The following is a 20,022-nucleotide window of genomic DNA, read 5'->3' on the forward strand; positions in this document are numbered from 1 at the left end:
TGAGGAGGTACAACATCCTGAGTCCACATTTATTATATCCGGGTTTAGGATGTGGGGGCTCCTGCGACGCAGGATTGTCTCCTCTCATAGTTAGTTGAATTATGGCTCCTACCGTTTTAATCTTATCTCTTCTACTTAGCATACTTAGCATACAACTATCTGTAGCATTGACTAGTGTCTGTAATCCGCGTGATGGTACCTATGGAACTCCAATTGACATTCATAGAACATGCTCTGTCTACCGTGATGATTCGTTTTCCTGCATGAACAATACTTTCATTCACCAATGGAGTGCTTTGGAATGTGGTGATGAGTATCGTGATCAATGTATAGACAGTTGCCCTGGTTTTGTTGGAATGAACCTCACGTACGAGTGCTCTTTTGAAGGAGCTCGGCTATACAGGTACAAGAATGGCGAGTACCAGTATTTGAATGGGTCCTCGGTTAACTACGGTCTACTATTGCCAGAACATGCTGGGCTGTACGAGTGTCGCAACAGTGCAAATGCTGAAGTACATGCTCAGAATATCACTGTGAATGGTACGTTAACAAAAGTAATGTGCATATATGCTATACATGTAGCTGGTAATTTTTGTGGGGCAAAATATTTGTGGTTTTTGTGGTTGAAGCTCTGACCACGAATATTTTACCCACGAATGAAGCGACCTTGCCTACTTTTACCTACAGTGCAAGCAAAACCACAAAAATATTATCCACGAAGTGACTACGAATGTTTTGCCGCTATACAAATGCAGTATACGTGTAAATAGACTCACCACTTTTTCTCTTTTTATAGAGGAGATTCGTATCGGTTCACATTGTAAAGGTTTTCCATATATAGACACTCGATATATGTGCTGTTCTAGTAGCTCTTGGTCTGCCTCAAGTATTGGGTCATCTTATGAATTTGCTGTGTATGCAAACCCAGCAAACAATGTGTCAGTGACTATTGAGCAAATTAAATGGTTGGTAGACAAAGATGCTAGGAATGGTGTGGATATTGGATTGTACACACTGCAAAACAAAACTAATCCTACGATATGGGTAAGATAACAAGCTTGAATGCATGCGATGAAATCAATTAATGTCACGTCTTTAATATACATACAGAAAGCCGGCTTCAGGTATATTCCGTATAGAGTGACAGACTGGAATCCGAGAATTAAAGTCCTCGTTACAGCCAGCACAACCAACTACTCCCATTCTGTTTGTGTTACAATTAATTTTCAATTGCAGAAAGCAGGTTTACAAATTGAAAATACAAGTCTACCTCTGAATACTACGGTGTCTGCAGGGCAAGAGGCAATCTTTCAATGTAGATACGCTTATGCTAGCACTAAAGATGCTAGTCATTTTCTGATCAAAATTGATTATTCAAAGCCTGTTGTTTTTGGAAATACGACAACAATTGAGACCTGCTCTATGTACCTTTCTTTATCAACACCATACAACTACACCAGTGATAATTGTACAATGCCTCCTGTGAAGAAAGCAGTCATTAAGATTAACAGCATATCATCTGTTGTGGAGTACACACTTCGTATACCAAAAGTGAATGCTGATCTCTCTGGAAGTATTGTATCTTGCTCAGTGGTAACTTTCTTCACCAATCGTCTTCAATGGAGGACGTCTGCCTATCTAACTGTAATCGAGTCTGCCAACATAACTGTAACCGAGTCTTCCCAAGTAACTGTAACCGATTCAGTAACTGAAGTATCCACATCTGGTTCAGAGTTTGCAGCTTTTGTAGTAATTATTTTACCAGTCATTGTTGTTATTGTTTTTCTAGTACGAAAGTATAGACAAAGACGTGTCCTCAATCAGAACAGACGTAAGTGTTTACAAGAATTATGGATTTTAGTCTTTATACGTACATGCATGTGTTTTGTTTCACACAGATTCCTATCGACATACTCGCTTGTATGAATCCCAGTCCACACTCTGTGACACAGAGTCAGATGGAGCAGTGTGTGTTCAGGTGAGTCACATAACAAAAATATCATAATCTTGACTTAAACGTATATAGAAAATGTGTATATAGGAAACGTGTGTGTGGGAGGCCCCATTCTGATAGAAGCCTTACAGTAGAACACGAGTATAGGAAACGCGTGTGTGGGAGGCCCCATTCAGATAGAAGCCTTACAGTAGAACACGAGTATAGGAAACGCGTGTGTGGGAGGCCCCATTCAGACAGAAGCCTTACAGTAGAACACGAGTATAGGAAACGCGAGTAGGGAAAGCATGTTTAGTAAATGCATAATTATATAGAAAATGTGTATATAGAAAACGCATGTGTGGGAGGTCCCATTCTGATAGAAGCATATCGGAATACCAGGCTTGTTAAATGGCAGAGGGCGAGCAAATCAGAATTCAGCTGGCATGCAGTACCACCTCCACCAAGATTTATTTAACTATTTGGTGTATCTCTAGTGTCAAGTATACTACCTTATGCATGTGTGTGCCTCTATAAAGAAGATCTTGGCCACATGCATGCAGGCTCATAATGCACCTCTGATTTAATTGACCCTTGTCCTAGTTTGTATTCGAGTTGATGTTCCTTATGCATGTGCTTGCATTTTGTAATATCAGAATATTTAACATGCCATGAGCTCAACCTGATTGGGTGTGTATATATACTCTCGATAGGAACAAGATGATACCTTTGAACGGAACGTGGCCATATAAAATCAGAGTGAACAAATACAAGATAGCTGATGAGACCAACTAAACGGGTGCATGTGATATTTATAGCTAATAGTGAGATACTCATCACAATAATTATAGTCATATTGTCATGCATATTGTCATGCAATATCAAATTAATGTCTCATATAATACTTTTCATCTTTATAACTTTGAAATTGTTCACATAATTATATATAATAATTATGATATGCATTGGTTATAGTAAATTCTAAGCATGCAGTAAATAAGGTAAAGAATCATGGTGCCTATAACGTTTTACTTTTATCTCCGCTACTTAGCATGCAACTAGTCTATCATCTCTGCTACTTAGCATACAACTAGTCTATCATCTCTGCTATTTAGCATGCAACTATAGTCTATCATCTCCGCTACTTAGTCTATCATCTCTGCTATTTAGCATGCAACTATAATCTATCATCTCCGCTACTTAGCATATACAACTAGTCTATCATCTCCGCTATTTAGCATACAACTAGTCTATCATCTCTGCTACTTAGCATGCAACTAGTCTATCATCTCTGCTACTTAGCATGCAACTAGTCTATCATCTAGCTCTGCTACTTAGCATGCTATCATCTCTGCTATTTAGCATGCAACTAGTCTATCATCTCTGCTACTTAGCATGCAACTAGTCTATCATCTCTGCTACTTAGCATGCAACTAGTCTATCATCTCTGCTACTTAGCATGCAACTAGTCTATCATCTCTGCTACTTAGCATGCAACTAGTCTATCATCTCTGCTACTTAGCATGCAACTAGTCTATCATCTCCGCTACTTAGCATGCAACTAGTCTATCATCTCTGCTACTTAGCATGCAACTAGTCTATCATCTCCGCTACTTAGCATGCAACTAGTCTATCATCTCTGCTACTTAGCATGCAACTAGTCTATCATCTCCGCTACTTAGCATGCAACTAGTCTATCATCTCTGCTACTTAGCATGCAACTAGTCTATCATCTCCGCTACTTAGCATGCAACTAGTCTATCATCTCTGCTACTTAGCATGCAACTAGTCTATCATCTCTGCTACTTAGCATGCAACTAGTCTATCATCTCTGCTACTTAGCATGCAACTAGTCTATCATCTCCGCTACTTAGCATGCAACTAGTCTATCATCTCTGCTATTTAGCATGCAACTATATCATCACTATACATATATTTGTAGCATTGACTATAATTATAGTGTCTGTAATCTGCGTGATGGTGCCTATGAACTCCAATTGACATTCATTGAACATACTGCGGTGTAGGAAGGGGGGGCTCCAGGGGCTAGAGACCCCCCTCCCATAATTATTTCTAGGCTATCCAGTATAGCCTGATAGCCTCGTTCCCTAGGTCGAACTAGCGTTATTTTAGAGACAAATCGGCCTGGGAACGACTACATGTACAAGTAGAGTTAAGCTGCACTATGAACTTTTTCCATTCGAGCCCCCTCATTGAGAAATTGCTTCCTACACCACAGACTGTGCTCTATATGGAACCTCACTTACGAGTGCTCTTTTGAAGGAGCTCAACTATATAGGTACAAGGATGGCGAGTACCAGTGTGCGTATGTGTGATAGACTCATCATCACTTTCCTTCTTTTAGGCCAATGTTAATCCATGTATTGTTTCTGGTTTGGGAATCACCTTACCACAACTGAGGGAGGGAGGTGATCATTATTCATTTTTGTGACATCACTTCCTGTAAAACCCCATTTCCAGAAACAAGACTCATTATCATTGGCCTTATAGAGGAGATTCGTATCTGTTCAGTTGTAAAACGATTTTCTGTGGGCACTCAGCATGTGCTGTTCTATAGTGGTGGTTATTCTTTTCCTCAGATGGATGGGTGTTAAACTGAAATATGCGTTTGAAGTATCAATGGTACGATATTCACAAGTCACAGGAAGTGTTTACATTTCTGCAGGTCAACGTTATTTTTTGCAAAAGCATACAGGGTCAGTGTACAACAAATAGCACTATGGTAATCTCTATACCTGGATAGATATGAACAAGAGAAACAAAACAATGCAGTTACATTGGTTTGGCAGGCTAGCTATGGAGTGCAGGTATAAAATTGGTGCAGGCGCGCGGTTTTTAAAAAATGAGCGGAGTCTGTGCCGAAACAATTTCATCATGCAAGGCATTCCAAAGTTGTCTATGAAATAAGACAATTTGTTTGCATGAGTTGACACAATTGCGTGTTACCCAGCATGCAAACAAGCATTGCAACTGGACTAGATATACATGTAATTCTATATTATAGTTGCCAAGATCTGATTCTTGCACAGTTTGATCTAGGTGTTATAGCTTCGTTTCAGCTTCCAGAGGCCCCCACTGGAGTTTCCATGAGTATCACTTCGCTGAATGTGGTATAGAACTTTACCTAAACCCGGATATAACTAGAGCACTAAAGTGCAAACCCTCGGCTGGTGACTTATAAAGAAACCATATAATTATAATGCAGTGCATGAATATCATGATGACTAAAACTGTCTAGCCCAGCAACTTAGGAGCTAGACTGGAGGCATGCTGAAACATTTGAGAACAGGGTTTTATATGCAATGAATCAATGTGGACTAGGATCACAGCAAAGAAGCCTGGAGTCAGCTAGCCTCGAATCCAGGCCGATTAAATATCGGCCTGGTCTTGAGGCTAAGAGTCAGCTAACAGAGTAGCCTCGATCCCAGGCCGAGTTTTCGCTTTTATAACGGTTAGGCAAACAACTACATTTAACAGTTCGGTGGCTCCTAACTGACCTGCCCGGAGCTTACTAACTACAGTTTGGCCGTTAGTTGGCGGCAAGCGGAGGCGGGTGACCCCTATTTTTTTTTTTCGTGGGGGGAGGAAGCCCCTTAAATAATTATACACGTGAAGCGTTAGAGATATATAAAATGAGAGGAATGGAATTACAGTTCAGTTTATGTCTATCTCGGCTGTGACCAGGTTAATAGAAAGCGGAGCTTTGGAAGCGTGTCCAATTCTTGAACGAGCACCTCTAATGCATTGAATAGCTGATCGGAGAAGAGAGAAGGTAAGGCAGCAGCGGAGCCAGGCCAGGGTGGTTGAGTATGATTGCTCCCATTTGTCGGCAAGACACGCGGATAACCTTTTGTAAAAAGTAGTGGCTTCCGTGGCCAAGCCTCCAGTGGCAGACAATACAAGTGGAGTAAATGACGAGTGTTCTACTTCTCTCACTCTCGTTCATATGCCCTCTTTTTGATGGCTTCATGTTTGCGATTAGCCTCGATTCCAGGCCGCTTGAACGGCCTGGAATCGAGGCTAGTTTGCGATTAGCCCTATCGGCAATCGGCAAGACACGCGGATATATATCGGCCACCGTACATATAGCCTCGAATTCATCGGCCTGGTCTCGAGGCTAGAGTTACCCTAACTCATGTGCACTATCACCCTAGAGACCAGGCCGTACCGTATAGCGGGTATATTTCGAGGGTATAAATTTTCGCGGATGGACCATTACCATAGATTGAAAAGGAAGGGGTTTGGAAACGACCAGGCCCCCCTGTGTAAAAGGTTGAAACACTCCTCGTTATATTTCGCGCTCGCAAATATTTTCGTGGTTGATCGTTTTGTGTTGTATTTTAACTGTTTCTAGCTCTCCTATCCACTAGCGATCACTCAGGGGCTGGGAGGTACTCTAGAGAAGTAAGTTTATACCACTGACAAGCTCTGAGTCCGTTGTCTTTACTCTGTTTCCAATTTTTGTTGAGTTAAGCTTAAATTACTCTATGTCAACTTTTCTCTTTCCCTGCTGTGAAGTCAAAACAGCAAAGTACATTGCTTGACTTGGTTATTATGTATCTAAGTGCTACATAGAATGGCTTCATGCTATGGATAAGCTGTACTGTTCATAAACGTTTGCAGTATAGTTCTTCAAACTGCTTTAGTATACTTTCAGTATACTTTTAGACACACCACGGGCCTTGACCTCCCACGACTTCATAGTAAGGGCTATTCCTTCTTTTATAGTATTTATTTGTTTAGTGATAGTGGCTGTGTGGCTTAGTCGACTTTTTAGAGCTAGATTCTCTTTACTTTTTAGAAAAATCAACATTAAAAGTGATCAATTTCACTGTTTCTATGCACAGCACATTGTAGAGCAGTCAAGACAGGTAATGAGCATGCTGACTATAAAAATAATCCTTTGTAGTTTTAGCCACACCCTATAACGTGGAGTGTTTCACGCAAACATTTTCGTTTCCAATCCCCTTCCTATTTTTTTTTTTTTTTTTTGGGGGGGGGGGGCGTGAAAGCTCTCCATCTCGGGGCTAAGAAAAAATTACATTGTACAAAAGAAGGAAGTAGTTAATTATTAGTTGGGCGGAGCCCGACCGTCCCTGACGGGAGGTAGGGTTTCAAGCCTATGTCAGGATTTGTCGTTGCAGCCCAATCAGATTGCAGCATGTGTGTCTGTGTCACGTCCGGTTGCGCAACCTCAAGCAAGATAAAATGGTTAACACCCACTTCAGAATAATAATATTCATAGAATAAAATGATTATTCATAGCTGCTTATCAGCGTGTTACATAATTCAGCAAGACAAATCCTGACATAGGCTTGAAACCCGACCTCCCGTCAGGGACGGTCGGGCTCCGCCCAACTAGTTAATTATGTAGCAGTCAAAAATAAAAACAAAGTATATAGTTCATAGAGGAATTATGTATTCAGGGGGGGGACTCGCCCCTCCTGAGATACAAGGTTGATATTGTCCATGTAGACAGGTCTGTGCAACGATGAGCGGCTTCCTCGAATGCAGTGGCGGATCCAGAGGGGGTTCTTTGGGTTCAATTGAACCCCCCTTTGAGAAAGAAGTGAATGGGAGGCTCAAGCAACTAGTTAGCAAGTTGTTCCTTTCTTACTAGCTTTCACATGCATTTCTCACTAACCTTTACAATGCACATTATTGCAGAGCAGATTGATGCAAAGGATAGCCTGCATCTAAGCCATCCCATTACAGCTGGGTAGGGATTTTGTCTTTTCGAGGATAACAAATCAGCGAGCCTCTTGTAGAAGGTTGCTGCTTCTTCCATTACAAAGGATTTCGCGGATTTTATTTTCGTGGTCTGAGTTCCAGCCTTTTGGCGCATGCGCACATCGACATGCAGCTGTACCTCCACACCGTTAGCCTCGAATCCATATAATTATACTGAACACGCCTACTATTCATAAATTTTCGTGGGTACATGTATAAATTTTCGCGGTACAGGCTCAATCCGCGAAAACCGCGACATTTATACCCTCGAAATATACCCGCTATACGGTATTTCAATCGGCCTAGTCTCGAGGCTAGCTACTATAGTATTATGCCTCGGTGCGCATGCGCAAGCGAGGTATACGGTAGTGTGTCTGTGTGTGTGTGTGTTGTGTGTAGACTATTTCAGCTGCTCAAGGATCAATGAAGTGCAAGTAAGAGGCTTCTAGTCATGTTTTCTTGGCATGCTATTTGTGGATTTGCAAAATAAAGCTTGGTTTTCGAGTTATGCCTAGTTTTGCTTACTTGGAATGCCTTTTCAGAAGAGTCCGTAGTAAAACTTGTTCACCAAGTGTTGCTTCTCTACTTAGTAGTTAGCTCTGCACTATAAGGCTAGCTATTCACTCACTCTTGCAGCTACCAATTATTGGTAGCTGCAAGAGTGAGAAGAGAGCTGCAAGGTTCTGCTGACTTGCAGCCATTAATTTTAGACTTGAACTTTTGGCATCGATCGTTTTTAACAACAATCATGGTCGATCATTACCCACTATTTGAGTTTCCCTCAGTGATTGCATGCAGCAGCAAAATTAAAAATGTTTTCAATGTGTGTATAAAAGCTAGCTATTACTGTAGTAGTTTTATGTTAAGTAGCTTTGGCACCTCCACCGAGGCATCAGCACCCGCGGTGCTTTCATTATACATGTAGTTGCAATGCTTGTTTGCATGTAGTTGGGCGCCGCAGGAGTCCAACCAACTGCAGTGGGTTAGACTCCGCCCAACTAGTTGACCTGCAGAAATGTAAACACTTCCTGCGACTTGTGAATATCGTACCATCGATACTTCAAACGCATATTTCAGTTTAACACCCAATGGCCATCCATCTGAGGAAAAGAATAACCACCACTATAGAACAGCACATGCTGAGTGCCCACAGAAAAATCGTTTTACAAATTGAACGGATACGAATCTCCTCTATAAAAGAGGGAAAGTGGTGAGTCTATCACACATACGAATGTCAATTGGACGGTTCCATATATAAGCTTAGGCACCATCACGCAGATTACAGACACTATATAATATAGTCAATGCTACAACTATAATATGTTATAGTTATAACACGGGCACAAGGGATGTATGGAATATATTGCACTGGAGCACGAGGGCGCCAGCTGAAATCTGCAAAACAGCCCCATCCCACTTCTGGTGCTGCAAAACAGCCCCGCCCCACTTACTGCTGCAAAGAAACAGCCCCACCCCACTATACTCAGTGAATACATTAGCCTCGATTCCAGGCCGTTTAGGCCTTGAGAAGGAGGCTATGAATACATGTGTATTAGTAGCCTCGATCCCAGGCCGATCCGTCTCCAATTGAACGCTAGGTCGCCTACTAGGCCTGGTATTGATTGTATTTGGGCGTGATCTGGGCGTGGTTTTTTAATAAATTGACACTGTGGTACAACAAAAAATGAATCCTCCAACAGTGGTCTTCAAAAACAGCCTCTGGGGCAGTATACAGCAGGAAATACTTCCCAGAAGACACTTCTTTGGCAGTGGCAACCAAATCTTTGTCGATTCCTTTATTGCTACTGAGGATGGCAGCAGAAACACCTCTATTGTTTAGACTCCTGACCTGGTCAATCATGAGTCTCATGATAAGAGATACAAGGGGAGAGACAATTAACAAGAACAACACTTTTGTCAACAGGAGGAGCCTTGGTCCTACCTAGCTTGTAGTCCATTAAAAAGGGTAGCAACTGATATAGCAGAGAGACTTGCCATACCCCGTTGGGAACCAGCCCTTCCCTCAAACAGGAGCTTGAGAGCCTGGGCCTGTTCTGCCATGAGAGTGAGGCCATCTTGCTTCAAACAAGATAACGCGTTGCATGCCATAGCTAGCTAGTTATAAATTGAGAACATGACACGGAGCTACATTACTGTAAGTTTTACGGGAGTAAAATGCCTCTACGTACACCTTTAGTATTACAGAAAAAAAGCAGGAAACAAAATGTGAAGAATCTCTGCTTTAGTTTCCGGTTCCTGCCACGCCCAGATACAATCAATACCAGGCCGTATTTTTCAACTTCGTTCTATTAAAAAAAAATCGGCCTGGGACCGAGGCTAGTGTATTAGCTGCTGGTCTACGCTCGGCCTCATAACCAAGAAAGCTCGCTTCTACACTGCTGCAAAACAGCTCATGCCCCCAACAAAAAGAGCCACTTCTAGTGCTAGGGTGAAGCAGAATTGACATGCATCACGAGGTCGAGGACTAGGTCGATCTAGGAACACAGAATCTTCCACAAAATGAATCTTGGACAATTTTAAAACCTGCATGGTTGCAAGAAGAAACTCCAGCAGTGCTGAACATTCATTCCTGCATGGCTGGACATACTTTGATACTTATTATTTCTCATGCGTATTAATTTAATTTTAATTTAATTGTCTGTCTAATGCCAGAGGGGCGTTTTGTGGTTAGTGCATTATGACTTTGCGGTCAGTGCAATATGACTTTCAGCAGTGCATTATGCTGCATATTGCACTTGGCAACAACGTAGCAACGGGATATAATATATATAATTATGTATAGTGATGATAGTTGCATGCTATAAGTAGCAGAGATGATAGTATGCTAAGTAGCGGAGATAAAAGTAAAACGTTATAGGCGCCATAATTTTTTACCTTATTCTATTATACTGAATGCTTGAAATTTACTATAACCAATGCATATCATAGAACAATTTCAAAGTTATAAAAATAGTGAAAAGTATTATATATGGGACATTAATTTTGATGTTGCATGACAATATGACTATAATTATTGTGATGAGTATCTCACTATTATATAAATATCACATGCACCCGTTTAGTTGGTCTCATTATGCAGCTATCTTGTATTCGTTCACTCTGATTTATATGGCCACGTTCCGTTCAAAGGTATCATCTTGTTCCTAATAATTATTGAGAGTATAATTATACAGTATAATTATATACACATGCAGTTGAGCTCACACTTGTATGGCATGTTAATATTACAATTCTTATAATTGCAAGCACATGCATAAGGAACATCAACTCGAATACAAACAAGTGCACGTGATAATTATGTCTCAGTGCATGCGCATGCGCAAACGAGGTATAGTGTGTTTGTGCATGTGTGTCTGTGTATATATAGCTAGACTGCTATTAGCCTCGATTCAAGGCCGATTAAAATACGGCCTGGTACCTATTGCAGGGGTGATAGTGCGCATGCGCTTCAAATTACCCAGAATATGGGTAATCGTACTACGAACGTAAAACCTTAGTAAATTACACAGGAAATTAGTCCGTTTACTAAAAATATGTTCCGTAATACTTTATCTCTATGACTGAGTTCTGTAAAGATGTGGCTTATGCCGTGTATTGCGTTGGTCTAGAAGGCTTGAACACTAGTTTTAAGACAGAAGAGGCTCTCATCTACTTCTAGGATGGTCCTATAGCCAGGTTGTCTTCGCAAGTAGCAGTTTGAGGCACTATACACTTCCCATAGCCTGTACAGATCCAAGGTAAGACATCCTGACCATACAACCGTCATAGAGGTAGATGAGAGCCTCTTCTGGCTTCAGACTAGTGTGAAAGCCTTCTGGAACAACGCAATAGAGAGCTAAGCTGATGTACAAAGATAGAAAATAGATGAGAGAAAGAAAAAGGGGATTCCCCAGATTCTGGAGAATAAACTAACGCATGCGCACTATCACCCCTGCAATAGGTACCAGGCCGTATTTTAATCGGCCTGGAATCGAGGCTAGACTGCTATATATACAGCTGCTCAAAGATCAATGCAGTGCAAGTATAAGAGTTTTTATATAGGCTTCTATAACCCTTTCCAGGTCAGCCGCAAAACACAATCTCTGGAACCTGGAACAGTACCATCACTTTAGTTTGCATCTGAGCCCAACCCACCAAATTAGCTTGATGTTATCGCCGCCCCCAATGAAGTGGCTATGGCTTGTAGAGATGGGCGTGGGTCAATGGCTGTGCACAAACTAACCATCGATTTTATGCCTTGCTGCTGCCTCGATGGAAGTATGTCTGGCCTTTAAAAGCTGCACTCTGGTCAACTAAGCTGCTTAGCAAGCATGTAGACTATTGTAGAGCTTGTGTCCACTTGTGAAGTGCCTGTGTACACAAATGGCTTGCTGCTTCCTCTTCGAAAATATTCTATGGCTACCAAGATAGTCCAGAGGGTCTACCAATGGATACTACTCAGTCCTGTATAGCTTGTTTTAAACCTTTTTTTTTTTTTTAAGTGTCCTAATTGAACAGCTCAGCAGAACTTCAAAGGATAATCGCATTCATGATACTATCCAATCTGCCACAGAATCCAATAACATGCAACATTCACAAGTTGATAACGCGCTCCCTCCCAGATTGTTGTTGTAAAATTTACAACAATTTGACCAGTAAAGGGATATATAATATTCGTGAACTTGCAAAATAATGCTTTGTTCTCGAGTTATATCCCTATATATAGTTTGCTTACTTGGAATGTTACTGCATGCAGCGTACAGCTTTCACTATCATGCATGTGAGTGAATCTATCAAAATTAAACACCTCTATTGACGGTAGTCTCCCATTGTGCTGATCGACAGGAGTGGAGGGCTCTGAGTTTTGACTATTGCAGGTTAATGGGACTGCAAAATGAAAATGTAATCAGTGGTGAATGCATGACATATAGAATGCTCATAACGCTATAGTGCAATTGCCAATCTACATGGGATACTTACACAGTCCATTTGCTAGGGTGTTGGTTAGAATACAATGGGAATTTATGGTTGTGGTTTGTGGTTTGTGAAACCAAGAAACGCCATGCAATCTGCTTTGTATACTGGGTCAAATGACGAAGCTAATTAGAAAGGCCGGCGTAGAACTACTCACATAATACCATTACACACACATGATATTACATACCAAGGGCCCCCTACTGTATCCTGACAACAGGTAACATAAACACATGTAAGGTGAAACATGCCACAAGAGTAATTCCCTGACTTCCTGGCATTTAATGCTCCCTATTATGGTATTGAATCCCAACATTGACATGGTTTGTTTTGCTAGGAGTATCAATTGTCAAGGAAACAATGCTGAAATTCTCCCACCTTCATCAGGATTAACAATGTCATGATGATTTCTTCTTTTCCTCACAACACCAGTTACTTCCACCGCTAGCAACACAACTGACAGTACTACCACAACAGTCACAACCAGTGACACGACTAAATACGTGGCTGGTTGAGTAATCCCTGAATCGACTCTCTCGATAACTGTTAAATGAGCTTCCTTCTTCCATTGTAAAGACTTGCTCAAAATAAGAACCAAAAAACAAGAAACAGTGCTTCCATTCAGATTTGCAGTTACTTGAGGTATTCGAATGTTAAACTTCACAATTTTCGACACGCTGTTACTTGAAGTATTGTTTCTCTCGATTTGTGCCAGTGAGCAATTGGTATGACTTGTCAAAGAACTCCAAAAAAATTCTGCTGTGCAAGTTTCGTGCCGCATAGTTTCGTTCCCTATTCTTATGGGCATTTTGACTTCAATGTCTACTTTAAAATCTGCAGCAACAGCCACATCTGAGTATGAGAATTTACACTGGAAGAGAGCGTCTTTTCCTTCGGACACAGTTGTGTTTTCAGGTAGATTAGTGTTCTCCACTTGCAGTGAGTTAGTGTTATCTGCAATTGTTGATTAAATTATATACACCATACTTTTATAGCTCACCATTAAACTGGATACTATTACAAATGGAGTGAGAAGAATTTGTAGTGTTGGCTGTCACCCGAAACAATATTATAGGTGGTGTACTTGTCACACTGTATGGAAACTGTTTGAACTGGATATTCTGTATAGATAGTATTACATCGGATTCTATGAATACTATTTTGCTCACCCATATCACAGGGTTGCTCTCATCTTGCTCAACGTACAGTCCAATATCCACATCATTCCTAGTCTCTTTCTCCACCTGCCATTCAATCTGTTCAATAGTCACTGACACATTGTCTACTGGGTTGGCATATACTGCCAACGGATAGTAAGCATTAATTGCTTGTGATGGCCAAATGGAACTCGCCAAGCAGCACTTTCTCTCAGAAGATCTTGAAAACTGAACACAGTCGACAGAACTAATGCGGATTTCATCTGAATTAAATTGATATAAATCATGATTATATGAGGGAACAATGATTACCATTCACAGTGATATTCTGAGCATGTACTTCACCAGTTGCATTGTTGTGACACTCGTACAACCCAGCATGTTCTGGCAATAGTAGACCGTAGTTAACCGAGGACCCATTCAAATACTGGTACTCGCCATTCTTGTACCTGTATAGCCGAGCTCCTTCAAAAGAGCACTCGTACGTGAGGTTCATTCCAACAAAACCATGACAATTGAGTTCACACCTAGAATTTATTTGGCATTTATCTGACATCCATTGATGAAAATAGGAGCCACTATTGCAAGGGTTCTGACTTCTTTTAAAAACTGAGCATATCCTGTGATTTCCAGCAGGGGTACCTTCTTCACTGTATACACTACAACTGTCAACTTGATCAGCGTGGGTAACACAGTATGTGAGCTCCAAGCTTACCAGTAGTAACAGTGTCAGCTGCATAATTAATAAACTAGAGAAGCCTGAAGTGTACGATCCTTAATACCAAGCAAATCTCATGAGCAAACTACATTCTACAAGCCCTAATTAGTCACCGGCACCACAGTAACATCCTGTTCTACATAGATCTACCGGTGTAGAAGTGATATGTGGCTCCCCCCCATTTCAGGGCCCCCGGGGCCTAAAACGCTAGCGATTTGGGGACCCCCCACGGCCCTATTTCACTAACGCTTTGACAATTGTGAGGCCCCTCCAGCGATATGGGGCCCCCACTTATAACTTGCAGTGTAGATGGTATCTATGCTTGTAGCCTCAGCCTCATGGTCTAAGTAATCTAGATGTCCCTTGCTGACTAGATCTTGCACAGTTACTTACTCATAATTAGCTCTCTTGCTGACTAAGTGCAGAGTTTAATAACACCATGACTTTCAGGTGCTATTGGCTAATATTAGGCTAGCTATACCAGAGTAGAAAGATGTAGATCTATCCTCAATACTTTAACTGAACTCGAGAAAGTTGTTATTTTATGCCCCTGTTATCAGTTACGGAATAAATTACTGTTCCTTTAAAACTGGCTCTGTTCGTTAGATATAGAGAGAAACACATACATGCACACACAGAACATGCATGCAGAGTGAGACATACATTACTGTCATAGGAACAAATACGAGCAGGGCCTCTTCACAACACAAGTAAACCATAGAGCCTTGCTCTACGTACATAGGGCTGAGATAGAGGTAATAAAACACACATGGAAAAAAGAACAAGTGTGTCCACAGGTGCTGACTACCATCCTCCACAATTTGATTTGCAGTTTATTCTCAACTTCGCCAGGAAAAGTTCTTGATAACAATTATACACAAAGTGCATGGGCTGCGGCTGCTGCTTGTATTCTCAGTAGTCAGCCTATATGAATGCATGCATGCATGTGCTGTGTATACAATGGCTATGTGCATGCTGCCACACTGTAACGCAGGCCTTATTTTGCACATAATTATGGCTGCCTTATACTGTTATCGTCAGTGACCAAGCAGCACAGAATAAGGATATATTATAGGCTAGAAATATATTCTGTATTGGAAGTTTAGATCTACATAAACATTATAGCCATTGATTCTCAACTCAACCTCCTATTACTGTTGTGCTGGCTTGACTCCACTGCTCAGAATAGACTTCTCTAGGGGGGCCCTATAATCACTATGGGGGGCGTATACCGCTAGTGCAATGGGGCCCCCCCCTAACACCCCAAATCGCTAGCGTTTTAGGGCCGGGGGCCCCAAAAGGAGGGGGGGGGGGGGCCCTTATCGCTTCTACACCGGTATAATGTTCGGCTGATAAGGCCTAGTTGGGCGGAGCCCGACCGTCCCTGACGGGAGGTCGGGTTGCAAGCCTATCTGGAATTTGTTCTGCGCATTATGTAGTACTGCTATGAATATTATTATTATTCTCAAGTGGGTGTTAACCGACTTGATGACGTGTAAACTCAGTGCACAGCAATACTGCATGCGGTTTTGCAACTAGATGCAGCGGAAGTGTAACCAAGCCACGTGAAAAATGCTGCAATCTGATTGGGCGCCACTATAGTGGCGCTAGAACAAATCCCAGATAGGCTTGCAACCCGACCTCCCGTCAGGGACGGTCGGGCTCTGCCTAACTAGATAAGGCCTATATTATATATATATATATATATATATATTTTTTTTTTCATGGGGGAGCAAGCCCCTTAAATAATTATACACATGTGAAGCAATAGAAATATAAAAATAAATAAAATGAGAGGAATGGAATTATGATTTTAACAGTTCAGTTTATGTCTATCTCGGCTGTGACCAGGTTAATAGAGGGCGGAGCTTTGGAAGCGTGTCCAATACTTGAACGAGCACCTCTAATGCATTGAATAGCTGATCGGAGAAGAGAGAAGGTAAGGCGGCAGCGGAGCCAGGCCAGGGTGGTTGAGTATGATTAGGATTAGTTGGGCGTGGCCCCACCCTGGACGCGTACGTTCGCATCCAGGGTGGGGCCACGCCCAACTATATTAGGATGTGAGTCGAAAGTATAGATAACAATAACACTAGCTGTGTACGTGTCAATAGCAGTTCCTCTACTATAGTGCTTTGCGCATGCGCAGTTACTACACCAGACCCATTACAGATCAATCGAGGATTTCAAAGTTGAAGTACACTCAACATGACCACACAGTGTGTGTTTCTTTCTGTGCAATTAGTAAAGTGCAGTAAACCATGACCACTAGTGCAGTAAACCATGACCACTAATAGTGGTCATGGTTTACTGCACTTCAACTATTAACTTTTGCCAACCAACCTGAAATCCTCTGTATTATGATCAAAAAATGAATGTCATGTTACATGTACATGTAGCTAGTAGCATAAAAAGGGTGGGAAATATCAGGTGAAAGAGTTCATAGAATTCGGCTTCTTGAAAATAGCTTGATGTAATCTTGCTTTGAAATCATCTTGAGCAGTAGAGAGACACACAACACCGTTGATGATCCGAGGCAGACAGTTACTAATCTCAGTTAAAATGGGGATGACCCTGCCATTACACAATGCTGGTTTCTGATGAATTGCATGCTCCAGTTCGTATACACACCACTCAGAACTTGCATAGTCACTAGATACCACAATCACAATTTTATCTGCCCCCATTATTAGTCTGTATCTTTCGTCCGATACGGAAAATCCTGGTATCATACTATCTTCATGAATGTCCACGCGAATAACAGGATGTAACGATTCGATAAGTGGTTTTAGTTCATTCCTCACCCATTCACTTGTGGCATCGGTGTAGCTGATGTAGATGACAAATTCAGTTAGTTCGGAGGGCTTGTAAACGTCTATGGTGCGATTAAATTCAGTGACTGGTTTTGTCTTAAATGTATGTATGCTAGACATCTCAGAGTCAATAATACCAGCATATGTATCAATCACTCTTCGAGCTTGCTCTCCCACAAGTAGACCACCACCACTGATGGTTTGAGCTCCCTTGCCATCAGATATCTGTTATAATTGTAGAGTATGAGGGCGAAAAAATGCCATAAAATTAGCCTATTAATTAGAGACATATATAGAGTTGCTAGTTGCTGAATCACAATCATGCAAAAAGGACAGGCTTCTGTTTTTACCATGCATGCATGAGCCATATAGTTTTGGTTGTGTGCATATCATGCAAGCACTCAGAAAAATGGAGCTGACAATAATTATATAAACTGACTTGTTTGTTAAGAGAGTGTTGTGAAACAGGAAAAAGCTTTCACTATCATGCATGTGAGTGAATCTATCAAAATTCAACACCTCTATTGACGGTAGTCTCCCATTGTGCTGATCGACGGGAGTGGAGGGCTCTGAGTTTTGACTATTGCAGGTTAATGGGACTGCAAAATGAAAATGTAATCAGTGGTGAATACATGACATATAGAATGCTCATAACGCTATAGTGCAATTGCCAATCTACATGGGATACTTACACAGTCCATTTGCTAGGGTGTTGGTTAGAATACAATAGGAATTTATGGTTGTGGTTTGTGAAACCAAGAAACGCCATGCAATCTGCTTTGTATACTGGGTCAAATGACGAAGCTAATTGGAAAGGCCGGCGTAGAACTACTCACATAATACCATTACACACACATGATATTACATACCAAGGGCCCCCTACTGTATCCTGACAACAGGTAACATAAACACATGATGTGTATACACATCATAACTGCATGTAAGGTGAAACATGCCACAAGAGTAATTCCCTGACTTCCTGGCATTTAATGCTCCCTATTATGGGCTCAACATTGACATGGTTTGTTTTGCTAGGAGTATCAATTGTCAAGGAAACAATGCTGAAATTCTCCCACCTTCATCAGGATTAACAATGTCATGATGATTTCTTCTTTTCCTCACAACACCAGTTACTCCCACTGCTAGCAACACAACTGACAGTACTACCACAACAGTCACAACCAGTGACACGACTAAGTAAGTGGCTGGTTGAGTAATCCCTGAATCGACTCTCTCGATAACTGTTAAATGAGCTTCCTTCTTCCATTGTAAAGACTTGCTCAAAATAAGAACCAAAAAACAAGAAACAGTGCTTCCATTCAGATTTGCAGTTACTTGAGGTATTCGGATGTTAAACTTCACAATTTTCGACACGCTGTTACTTGAAGTATTGTTTCTCTCGATTTTTGCCAGTGAGCAATTGGTATGATTTGTCGAATAACTCAAAAAAAAATCTGCTATGCAAGTTTCGTGCCGCATAGTTTCGTTCCCTATTCTTATGGGCATTTTGACTTCAATGTCTACTTTAAAATCTGCAGCAACAGCCGCATCTGAGTATGAGAATTTACACTGGAAGAGAGCGTCTTTTCCTTTGGACACAGTTGTGTCCTCAGGTAGATTAGTGCTCTCCACTTGCAGTGAGTTAGTGTTATCTGCAATTATTGATTAAATTATATACACCATACTTTTATAGCTCACCATTAAACTGGATACTATTACAAATGGAGTGAGAAGAATTTGTAGTGTTGGCTGTCACCCGAAACAATATTATAGGTGGTGTACTTGTCACACTGTATGGAAACTGTTTGAACTGGATATTCTGTATAGATAGTATTACATCGGATTCTATGAATACTATTTTGCTCACCCATATCACAGGGTTGCTCTCATCTTGCTCAACGTACAGTCCAATATCCACATCATTCCTAGTCTCTTTCTCCACCTGCCATTCAATCTGTTCAATAGTCACTGACACATTGTCTACTGGGTTGGCATATACTGCCAACGGATAGTAAGCATTAATTGCTTGTGATGGCCAAATGGAACTCGCCAAGCAGCACTTTCTCTCAGAAGATCTTGAAAACTGAACACAGTCGACAGAACTAATGCGGATTTCATCTGAATTAAATTGATATAAATCATGATTATATGAGGGAACAATGATTACCATTCACAGTGATATTCTGAGCATGTACTTCACCAGTTGCATTGTTGTGACACTCGTACAACCCAGCATGTTCTGGCAATAGTAGACCGTAGTTAACCGAGGACCCATTCAAATACTGGTACTCGCCATTCTTGTACCTGTATAGCCGAGCTCCTTCAAAAGAGCACTCGTACGTGAGGTTCATTCCCACAAAACCAGGGCAATTGAGTTCACACCAAGAATTTATTTGGCATTTATCTGACGTCCATTTATGATAATAAGAAGATCCACTATCGCAACGGTTAGGAGTTTTTTGGAAGACACTACAAGTTCTGTGAATTCCAGTAGGTGTACCATTTTCACCATCATATGATGTGCAAACATCATCAGTTGCACAATACGAATTTTGGTCTTTCAGAAGTATCCACATCAGGAGTAAGCAAAGTAGAATAGACCTAGTGGATGACATAGCTAAAGAAACGTACGTGTAGTACACAATTTGCAGTATATCAAGTACTATTTAACCACAACTC

General features: G+C 41.2%; 4 protein-coding genes across 5 annotated transcripts in view; 1 reads left to right on the forward strand and 3 right to left on the reverse strand.

The window, feature by feature from the left end:
- Window positions 1-101, reverse strand: part of LOC135331437 (uncharacterized) — a gene marked incomplete in the record, with an annotated part of 3,524 nt that extends 3,423 nt beyond the window's left edge. The window contains 1 exon segment of the mRNA XM_064526582.1: window positions 2-101.
- LOC135331441 (uncharacterized) lies at window positions 102-4,350 on the forward strand. Of its 2 annotated transcripts, none has more exons than XM_064526590.1 (5): window positions 102-540; window positions 797-1,044; window positions 1,111-1,831; window positions 1,899-1,978; window positions 4,173-4,350. In XM_064526590.1, the coding sequence occupies exons 1-5, from the start codon at window positions 102-104 to the stop codon at window positions 4,212-4,214; spliced, it is 1,530 nt and encodes a 509-aa protein (XP_064382660.1). In that variant the 3' UTR covers window positions 4,215-4,350. The 2 variants fall into 2 exon arrangements, with proteins under 2 accessions (XP_064382660.1, XP_064382661.1); XM_064526591.1 differs by lacking the exon at window positions 4,173-4,350 and adding an exon at window positions 2,647-2,901.
- Window positions 4,351-10,607: 6,257 nt separating this feature from the next.
- Window positions 10,608-14,662, reverse strand: LOC135331449 (uncharacterized). Its single transcript, XM_064526598.1, has 6 exons — window positions 14,128-14,662; window positions 13,828-14,078; window positions 13,659-13,779; window positions 13,037-13,612; window positions 12,492-12,571; window positions 10,608-10,848 (listed from the first exon to the last, which is right to left on the reverse strand). The coding sequence occupies exons 1-6, from the start codon at window positions 14,552-14,554 to the stop codon at window positions 10,810-10,812; spliced, it is 1,494 nt and encodes a 497-aa protein (XP_064382668.1). The 5' UTR covers window positions 14,555-14,662; the 3' UTR covers window positions 10,608-10,809.
- A 2,210-nt stretch (window positions 14,663-16,872) lies between these two features.
- LOC135331450 (uncharacterized) lies at window positions 16,873-20,015 on the reverse strand. The gene is made up of 6 exons (XM_064526599.1): window positions 19,511-20,015; window positions 19,211-19,461; window positions 19,042-19,162; window positions 18,420-18,995; window positions 17,863-17,942; window positions 16,873-17,568 (listed from the first exon to the last, which is right to left on the reverse strand). Exons 1-6 carry the CDS (start codon window positions 19,956-19,958, stop codon window positions 16,957-16,959), a joined length of 2,088 nt encoding a protein of 695 aa, XP_064382669.1. The 5' UTR covers window positions 19,959-20,015; the 3' UTR covers window positions 16,873-16,956.
- Window positions 20,016-20,022: the final 7 nt, after the last annotated feature.

The sequence above is a fragment of the Halichondria panicea genome, chromosome 2 (genome assembly GCF_963675165.1).
Source record: "Halichondria panicea chromosome 2, odHalPani1.1, whole genome shotgun sequence".
Classification (NCBI taxonomy): Eukaryota; Metazoa; Porifera; class Demospongiae; order Suberitida; family Halichondriidae; genus Halichondria; species Halichondria panicea.

What these genes read in the sequence shown, in the direction of transcription:
- LOC135331449 (XM_064526598.1), bottom strand. Translation starts at nt 14,554, where the DNA reads ATGCAGCTGACACTGTTACTACTGGTAAGCTTGGAGCTCACATACTGT. An exon ending in AGAGCAACCCTGTGATATGG is followed by an intron (nt 13,780 to 13,827) that starts GTGAGCAAAATA and finishes CTATCTATACAG; the next exon opens with AATATCCAGTTCAAACAGTT. An exon ending in CATTGTTAATCCTGATGAAG is followed by an intron (nt 12,572 to 13,036) that starts GTGGGAGAATTT and finishes TTCATTTTGCAG; the next exon opens with TCCCATTAACCTGCAATAGT.
- LOC135331450 (XM_064526599.1), bottom strand. Translation starts at nt 19,958, where the DNA reads ATGTCATCCACTAGGTCTATTCTACTTTGCTTACTCCTGATGTGGATA. An exon ending in TAATAGTATCCAGTTTAATG is followed by an intron (nt 18,996 to 19,041) that starts GTGAGCTATAAA and finishes CAATAATTGCAG; the next exon opens with ATAACACTAACTCACTGCAA. An exon ending in GGAGACTACCGTCAATAGAG is followed by an intron (nt 17,569 to 17,862) that starts GTGTTGAATTTT and finishes CAATTATAACAG; the next exon opens with ATATCTGATGGCAAGGGAGC.
- LOC135331441 (XM_064526590.1), top strand. Translation starts at nt 102, where the DNA reads ATGGCTCCTACCGTTTTAATCTTATCTCTTCTACTTAGCATACTTAGC. An exon ending in TCAGAATATCACTGTGAATG is followed by an intron (nt 541 to 796) that starts GTACGTTAACAA and finishes CTCTTTTTATAG; the next exon opens with AGGAGATTCGTATCGGTTCA. An exon ending in TGTCCTCAATCAGAACAGAC is followed by an intron (nt 1,832 to 1,898) that starts GTAAGTGTTTAC and finishes TGTTTCACACAG; the next exon opens with ATTCCTATCGACATACTCGC.